The sequence below is a fragment of the Cupressus sempervirens genome, chromosome 9 (genome assembly GCF_028749045.1).
Source record: "Cupressus sempervirens isolate cs-2001-9-10 chromosome 9, ASM2874904v1, whole genome shotgun sequence".
Classification (NCBI taxonomy): Eukaryota; Viridiplantae; Streptophyta; class Pinopsida; order Cupressales; family Cupressaceae; genus Cupressus; species Cupressus sempervirens.
In genome coordinates this window covers 694,240,205-694,248,511 of record NC_143126.1, presented here as the reverse complement: position 1 = coordinate 694,248,511, position 8,307 = coordinate 694,240,205, and the positions used below count along the sequence as shown (strand labels likewise).

At 34.7% G+C, this 8,307-nt stretch overlaps 1 protein-coding gene across 1 annotated transcript; it reads right to left on the bottom strand.

Annotated features, from left to right (window-relative positions):
- Positions 1-2,776: 2,776 nt before the first annotated feature.
- Positions 2,777-6,297, bottom strand: LOC149540620 (xyloglucan endotransglucosylase protein 2-like). Its single transcript, XM_089801711.1, has 5 exons — positions 6,162-6,297; positions 4,377-4,588; positions 4,039-4,139; positions 3,554-3,747; positions 2,777-3,419 (listed from the first exon to the last, which is right to left on the bottom strand). The coding sequence occupies exons 2-5, from the start codon at positions 4,558-4,560 to the stop codon at positions 3,020-3,022; spliced, it is 879 nt and encodes a 292-aa protein (XP_089657837.1). The 5' UTR covers positions 4,561-4,588; positions 6,162-6,297; the 3' UTR covers positions 2,777-3,019.
- Between the last annotated feature and the right edge of the window lie 2,010 nt (positions 6,298-8,307).

Genomic DNA, 8,307 nt, shown 5'->3' with positions numbered 1-8,307 from the left:
CTCTGATACCATATTACAAGGTAATTGGTAAATACTTGCTTATTAATAACAGAGACCGAAAGGTCAATTTATACAAAAGGAAGAGACGATGTTTCCTTAAGAAACGATCGTAAAGAATAGAAACATTCTATTCCAGAAAAAGCAAAAAACGAAAGCAAACTAAAGCTAAAGATATTTACAAGATAACCATTAACTAATAATAGACGTCTTATCTATTATTGTAATATCACCATGTACTAGACACCAAGAACCTCAATAGGAGTTCAATGTATACCCAATAATTGTTAACAAAGATTTCTATAGAATGGATATGTTGTGAAGATTAATCGAACGATAATGCCCTTGGTCTCATTCAGTACACGCAATGGTTGGCAACAAGGACTTAACCAACTCATGTGCTATAAGTTGAGTGATTGTATCAGTGTTTTGATACAACAGCAACTCCGCTCTAAAAAGACCTTGATTAGTGAGAAAATGAAACTTTTAAGCATGTATTGATACACAAGAATATTTATTATTGAAGTGTCGAAAAATGAATTAAGAACCACTATTTCTTCCCCTACTAATACTCTCGGCTTAAGGAGGGGTCCCATAGCAGGTGCTTAAAGTCCATTTTCAAGGAGATGGAGGTCCCACAAAGATTATATTTAGATCTCAGAATTTGTGTGGGTAACCAGCTTAGAAGATTTTTCTCCCAGGTGTCAAACTTTCAAATGAAATTAAACATAAAAGACAAAAACTCCCATAAATTTAAGCTGAACGAAGAATAATATTTATAATAAAATTCATACAACAGCAAGCTTTAAACTATTCCTTAATATCCACTTAATGCACTGAACTGATTGAAGTCTCTGTTCCCCACATTTAAATCAGCTTAAACTACAACCCACGCACCCAATTATCTGTGAGGATAGCAGCTTAACCAAAATTAAACTGCTGCACAATTATGTGTGAGGACCGCAGCTTAACCAAAAAGATAGGACGCTTTTCTAGACAAGTAGGCTGCCTATTGCAGGTGACGGTGCTATAAACATCTGGCCGTCACTTTGGCCTATTCTGGCTAAAATGTAAATAAACAAATTTAAAAGATCGGAAGGAGCCAAGTTGCACGGGCTTCTGTTTGTGGAAAATGGAGTCCTCTGGGGTTTGATTTGATATGTCACACACTTCTGTCCATACAACAAAAACATGTGAATGGATTTGATTTGAAGGGCACTCAACTACATCTGTTCCTAGTCATAGATTTTCAGAACCCAGAGTCTTTTTTTGATGAACCCAGAGTCTTTTAAGTTGTCAGCCATTAAACTTTTAGCAAATCATTTGCCCTAGTCCCCACCTATATTGCCTAGGCACTCTCTTTTTTTAATGTAGTACCAATCTCTTCAATCCTTTCTATTGATATTTTGAACTCTGATCAAAGTAACTCAGTTTTTGTTTGGCATTAAAGCGTTTTTGTCAGCATATTGAACTTCATAGTGTTTGTCCCATTCATTCAGACTGTGGACTTACACTGTAGAGTGCAGTGGGGTGCAGTGGAGTGACCAATGGACAAAGCCAAGGGAGAGGTGATTTAACATATTTAACTTTTAAATTCTGTAACTACAACTACAAGTCTAGGGAAGAAGCTTTAATTTATTTTCCGGTTTTAGTTTACGGTCTGATGATAGTTAATAGAACATGATTTACAATTAAAAGATTAAACAACATAAAGAAGTTGTATGAGCAAAAGAAATTAGTCAAAGGGATTAGTCAAAGGGAAGAACATTTGGTTGAAGTGGAACAACAAATAGATGAATAAGTGGGACATTATCATATGAATGCGTTCCAATGGAAAAATTAAAAATCATGGAAAATTCAAAGAGAACATTTACATAAGACAACTTGAGCTGAATGGACAACAGAAATTGGTCAAGGGAAGAACGTTTGGTTGAAATAAAACAAAAAATATTCGGATAAGCAGGCATTAGTATAAGAAAGCACCCAAACAACAATAGGAAAATAACAAAGTATGGAAGGTTTAAAAAACATGTAGATAAGACAACCTGAAAGGGAAAGGGAATAAATACTGTGCAGAACATTTCAATTTCAAACAGATTTAGTGAGCGAGTGTTTTAAACTTCACATGCTTATTTGTTTATTGGCTGTCCACAGATCCCATAACTGATTAGCCTTATAAATCTAATAAAGAAGTTTATTATGGGAAAAATTCCAAACTACTATCTGATCTCATTACATAGGGTGGAAAAAGACTCAATATATTGCAATGTTCAACCCTACTTGGGCATGGGGAGCAGGCTTATCTTGGATCGGCTATCAATGGTAAGGCTAGGGTGTTAGCGGTTCAGGTGAGGATGGGTTCACATCAACTCAGATATGAGATGGGTAGATGGAAAAGATATAAAGAGGAATGAAACTAGAGGATCTACAGGCTCTACAAAAATTTGTTTGTTGAAACTGAATGACCTTTCTTATGAGTGCACATATTCACGCATCTGGGCCCACTACGAGTTTATCTTGGAGGTAGGCATAAGCATGCATAGTTTATTTAAAGAGGATAAGATGAGACCAGTTTGATTAGCAAAAATCATTGCAAGAGATTAAGTTTACAAAAGAATAAGAATTTGGTCTGAAATTAGTTTAAGATCCTTTCTACCTCGTAGTCCCATATGCTGTTGATCTATGAATGTGGCCAAAATTCTCCATTCAATCATTCATATAATCAAATTAAAACACAACCTGAACTCATTATAGATTAACTTTAAATTTAATGTACAGCTGAATCCAAAAATATTTTATTAAATATTACATATATTGTAAAAACAGCCAAGGCGCATACAAACTCCGAATAATCATAATCATATATATTTTTCAGTAACCTGAAAAATGTCATATATCATACCAACTCCGAATAATCGCATCTACTTTTTAGTGACCAGGAAAATATCATATCTATGAGGGATGGATATGATTCCCTCAACATCCACATGTGTAACCATATAAGCAACCAAGAGAAGTTTGCCTAGTTGTCACGGTCTCTAGAACACTCAGGGGCCAGCTTTGGGTACCTAACTCTGTCACTACAATAGTTGTAGATTGTATACTTGCTCCTTACCCATCTCAGTCTTCTCCATTGTAATCCATCCAAGTCATCAAATTCTTTCTGATCCCACCATCTTCTTCCCAGTGTTGGACACAGTGAATGAGGGACAGATGCCTCACAACCATCAATGTGGAATCCCTTGTATGCTGCCACAAATGGTGCTTTGCTCCAGTCGGTCTTCTCAAGCCCTCCTCTTGTGGCCCAATCATCTGCATTCCAAAGGCTTGAGTAGATCTTCATTGGCTGATTGAATGGATATCTTACTCCCAAGTCCTTGCTGTTCTTGAACACCCTGATTGGAACATCATCTACAAAGAACCTGAAATGCAAATGCTCATGATTTAGACCTTAGAGAAGTGAAAAAATGAGCCATATTTGAACTTTTTGACACAAGGACAACTCATTTGAATTGGTAAAGGTGGAATCTTGATCAATCAAGGAACATGAACTTACACAATCTGACGCATGTTCCAGAGAACAGAGTAAGCATGGTAATCTTTTGTGGGGTCAAACCAGAGGTAAATGCGCTGTTCTCTGTCTCCTTTCCCTCCACTGAACACATTTGTTTGGAGAATGTATGGCTGCCCAGACCTATTCCCTAGAAACTCAAAGTCTATCTCATCATGCTCTGAGTTCTGTGATGAGAGCTGCGATACATGATTACCAAAAAAAATTAGTCATATGGTTTTAAAAGTTAAATAGAAATTTTGAAGAGGCTTTACCCTTGTACTATCAGAAAGAAAGATTAGCATTAAATGCTACACGATAGACTCTATACAATGAGAGATAAGCATTAAGTACTACAAGACTGACTCTGTACGGTCAAGAAGATAAGCATTGAGTACTAGAAAACAGAAAAATAACCAGTTATAATATATACCAAACCCCTAAATAGCCCTTAGAAAAGGTGGAGACCACGTCCAGAATTCATGTCTTACATAAAAAGCAGTGACGGTGCCTGCAGAGTCACCAGGAACCATCTTTATTTGCATACTAAAATGCCCAAACAAGTATGTGCCCTTTGATTGGAAACCAGTACCTGCACCACCACCCACAAAGGGGAAATAAGGATTAGATGGAGTGCAATAGTCAGAAGATCAAGAGCTGATAGACTAAGAGCTTATAGTACAATGATAACTTTCGAGTTTCAACAAATAATAATAATAAATCTAGACTTTAGCTCATTACTTGTAAAAAAAAGTTTAGGCTATAATATAGCCTTAACAAAAGAACAGAAGGCAGATTTAAGGCCCACAAGAGTATCATGAGAAAGTACCTGTTGATTTGTCCAGAGAAAGTGTGGCCTGTTTCCCACCATCAAAGTACTTAATATGATCAGCAGCCCATGTGGGAACATAGTTCATTTGAAATTGTACATCTACAGGCCTCCTGGGTGTGCCAGCCATGACAGCAGGCACCACCAGACTCGAGAATAAGAAGAGGAAAACTTTGAATACCATCTTTGCAGTCTATTCCACCAACATATCCCTATTGCACAATTTCACAATATCAGATTATAATGATTCAAGAATAAGCCACTGAAAGAATGAATCATTTATGTCAGTAAAATCATTGGTGTTTTTCTCCATCAACTAGAAAATGCTTCTACAGTACTAAAAGAAACTGACGGCTGTACACAATTGTTCAGATACTCTCTAAGTCCCGCTCATAATAACTCTAATGCATGCTACCACATTTTGACATAAGAATATCTGCGATAAGTTTTTAAAATTTGAATGCAGCTAACAGGTTTGAACATAAAGGACTGTTAGGATTCACCTCCTGATATTCTAAACTAACTTTTGTGCCTACAACATTCTGCTTTGATAACACACAGACCTGAAATTTTTTCCTTGATTGACTGCTAAACTAGTCCTATTTGCTTGCAGAATCATTGAGAAACCTTTGGTACCGTGAAGGTCTTTGAAATCTCTTTAAGCGCAGTAAAAGATAGAACATTTATTGTATAAACTTAGCTTCTTTTGTCAATAATAGATAAAATATGGAGTTTAACTTGAAACATCAGTACAATTACATCCACACATTTTATACTATACTTACCATTTACCCAACCCTTGATTACAATAACACTTTTTGCCCAATCCCTTAAGCTTATCAAATTATCACCGTTTCAACACATTGAAATGGAAAGACATTCTTAAAGAAAGGTGGCTAAATTTCATAGTATCAACACAACATTTGTTGAAGGCTTTTAGAAATAGAATTAGGTGAGTTTGATATTAGAGATAATATTATGGTTAGGTTCATTTGAATTGGATTAAATTAGTATTGGGATGGGTGACTTCTGAGAAAGGCTCAATGTTTCTCTTGCGAGCATTTTCTAGATGCAATAGGTACCAAATGAACTACAGATTATGAGAAATATGTTCTTGAAAGACAGTTGACTTCTAGATGCAATGAGTGCTAAATGATTGATAGGTTATTGTAAAACAAATGACTCATGAAATGAAGATAGATAACTTTGACACAAACTCAAAAAACCATAAAAAAGATCTCTACATTGTTATTATAATTTTCAGAAAAAAAAAGGGTAAAATTTTACTATGACAGAAAAGATTACAACAAAGAGAGCTCAACAACGAAGTCTGTCCTAATCAACAAATTCATCAAAATTAAAATAAAAAAATCTCTCAAAATTTTGAAATATATTTGACTCAAATGACCTCTGTACAGTACAACAGAAGTTACTGAAAGAAATAGCAGCTAGCAGGGGTGAAAATCCTAAACATATTGCTATTTTAGGCATAACTGAGAAATGCTTTCCAAAACTATGAGAAAAAATGTTAAGACATAAAACCACCTAGCTACCTTCAAAGCTGCAAAACAATACTGAATCTTATCAGTGCACAAATTAATGATAGAGGCAAAACTTGTCAAGTTCGGAACAAACAGTGTGTTAGAATAAGAATATTAAGTTGTAAACAAAAACAGTGTTAAAATGAGAATGGCATTTCCTATCCATTGATGCCAAGTGCTAGTCTGCAATTTATCATAACCCAAGAAGAAGAAGATATACGCACTTCCAAGAAAACCCATATACCTTTCTAGAAACGAAGAAAATGCCCTTTGAAACCACTGGTTCAACTCTTCCAGGTCTTTGAGAAGAGTTGATATGTGAAAGTAAGTACTGAACTTCACTTGAACTGATAGGTTCTTTTGTAGTAGCTCAGGAAGAATAAAGAACTAATTTAAAAATGAGTTCGTACTGTTAATGACTTGGTCCAGCTCGTGAAGTATTCAAATTTGCCTGCTAAAACACAGCTGGGTACGCTTCTCTGAGCTACTGTCCTTGTCTGTTTCTACCGACCTGATTTAGTTCTCAATCTTCACTAATACGGGCATATGATTCCCATTGTCTCAAATCTCTAGAATAATTCCTTCTTAGATTTGGGTACTTAGTCCTTAATTGGTTCCATTTTTTACCAGATTGGAGGTGTATGAATTATTTATTCAATAGAATATTTATTAGTGGAGGATAGTCATTGTGGTGTCATATAATTTCACAATTTATGTTGATATCATGAATTGTTCTTTTAATTTGTTTTTTTTTTAATATTTTGGATCAATCTATTTAATTAGTGTTTATTGAATTTTGTTAATTTGAATTTTATTTAGAAAGTCATGTAGAAGATTAAAATTTATTTTCAATTTTTTTTAGGGGGAGGGGATTGTACAACTTTATTGGTACTAATAATATGATATTTTTGATATGGGATCAATTGTCCAATCTTATTAGTTTTCAAATTGAATTAGTAATGAGACCATAGAGTATATTTTGAGTTTCACATTGAAATGATCACCTTTTACCCATGCATGCACAATGGATCGCACAACTTTCGTACTTATTGCCCAAAACCCAAACCAATAGCTATAAGTTGTATGCTAGGATAGGGTAGGCAAGATACAGAGGGGTTTTACCATCATTTTCTTAATAAGCAATTGAAAGGAAGATGACCCAATAGGCTCAAGTGGGGCTCAAGCATTAAGTGTGTGCAACGATCCTTCACTATTATGATCAATAAATGAAAAGGATTCGGGGAAGTAATATGATAAGGTAAACTAACTAGTTTTAGAAAACTACAAACTAACATAAGTGACAAAAAATATGTAATTGACATAAACAAAAAGCTAAAAACTAAACTAACATTTATAATGAAATTGAAGGTAGGTGAAACAAATTGCCTCACAGTTAGTTTTGGGCAATAAAATGTATGAGGCGTTCTATTCACTTGGAATCTACCGAGAACTCAAATATCCTATAGATCATGACCCTTTTAATCTATTTTGTTAGTTGCACAACATGTTCTTGCACATAGAAAACAAAGAAGGTTGGATAGAGGGGTTTACCTTAGTCAAACCCCTATCCCAAATCAACCTTGAAATTAAATGAAAGAGATGAGAGTGTGTCCTCGTATAGCAGAGCCTAGATCTAAAAAATAGAACACATCATTTTGTACCATGATAATGAAAATGTTTATTTAAATGTGATTAAATGTGTTGATGCAATGACTTTGACTTAACACAACAGCAACAAAAAGGAAATCATGAAAGAAAAAACCTCATGTGATGAATGTTGTAATTTTGTTGCAATGCTTGATTGAGAAGAAGAAAGAAGATGTAGATGTGGTTATATCTCCTTCCTTAATAGAACAGTCCTTTATGTGGCCTTGAGCGAGCGAAAGAAGTTTGGTCCATAGATAAAAATACCTTGAATGCTTGAGAATAAGTTTAGATCTTGAATGCTTTCAAATGCTTGCCTTGATTGCTTGAACTTGAATGCTTGATAATGGATGTCAATTAATAATTGTGATTTTGGTTTGTTACTAATATAAAGAGAGATAGTGGGTTTATCTACTTCTCATAAAATCTCATAGGTTAAAACTTAAGTGGGCCAAGTATAGATTTGAATATCCTACCAAAATACTGAGACGAGACCCTAAACCAAATTTTGGTTTGATCCCAAGGGAACAAATGTGCCTTGTGTGTTATGTTCCTACAAACAAAATGGCCCAAACATTATGTTCTAGCCAATAATAGCTAAAATAACTCCATATATATGTTCCTAAACAGTCAAAAGATGCCAAAATAATAGTGCACCGTTAGTTAAAGTACCAAAACATAACTAAAGGTCAAAAATAGTAACATAAGGCTTGTGATGAAATGAATTATATGATTGGAGGAAAATA

Bases quoted from the DNA above. Each gene is read 5' to 3' on its own strand.
- LOC149540620 (XM_089801711.1), bottom strand. From the start codon at position 4,560: ATGGTATTCAAAGTTTTCCTCTTCTTATTCTCGAGTCTGGTGGTGCCT. The intron at 4,140-4,376 runs GTACTTTCTCAT...GTGGTGGTGCAG, and splicing joins TTCTCTGGACAAATCAACAG to GTACTGGTTTCCAATCAAAG. The intron at 3,748-4,038 runs GTAAGACATGAA...CATGTATCGCAG, and splicing joins GCACCGTCACTGCTTTTTAT to CTCTCATCACAGAACTCAGA.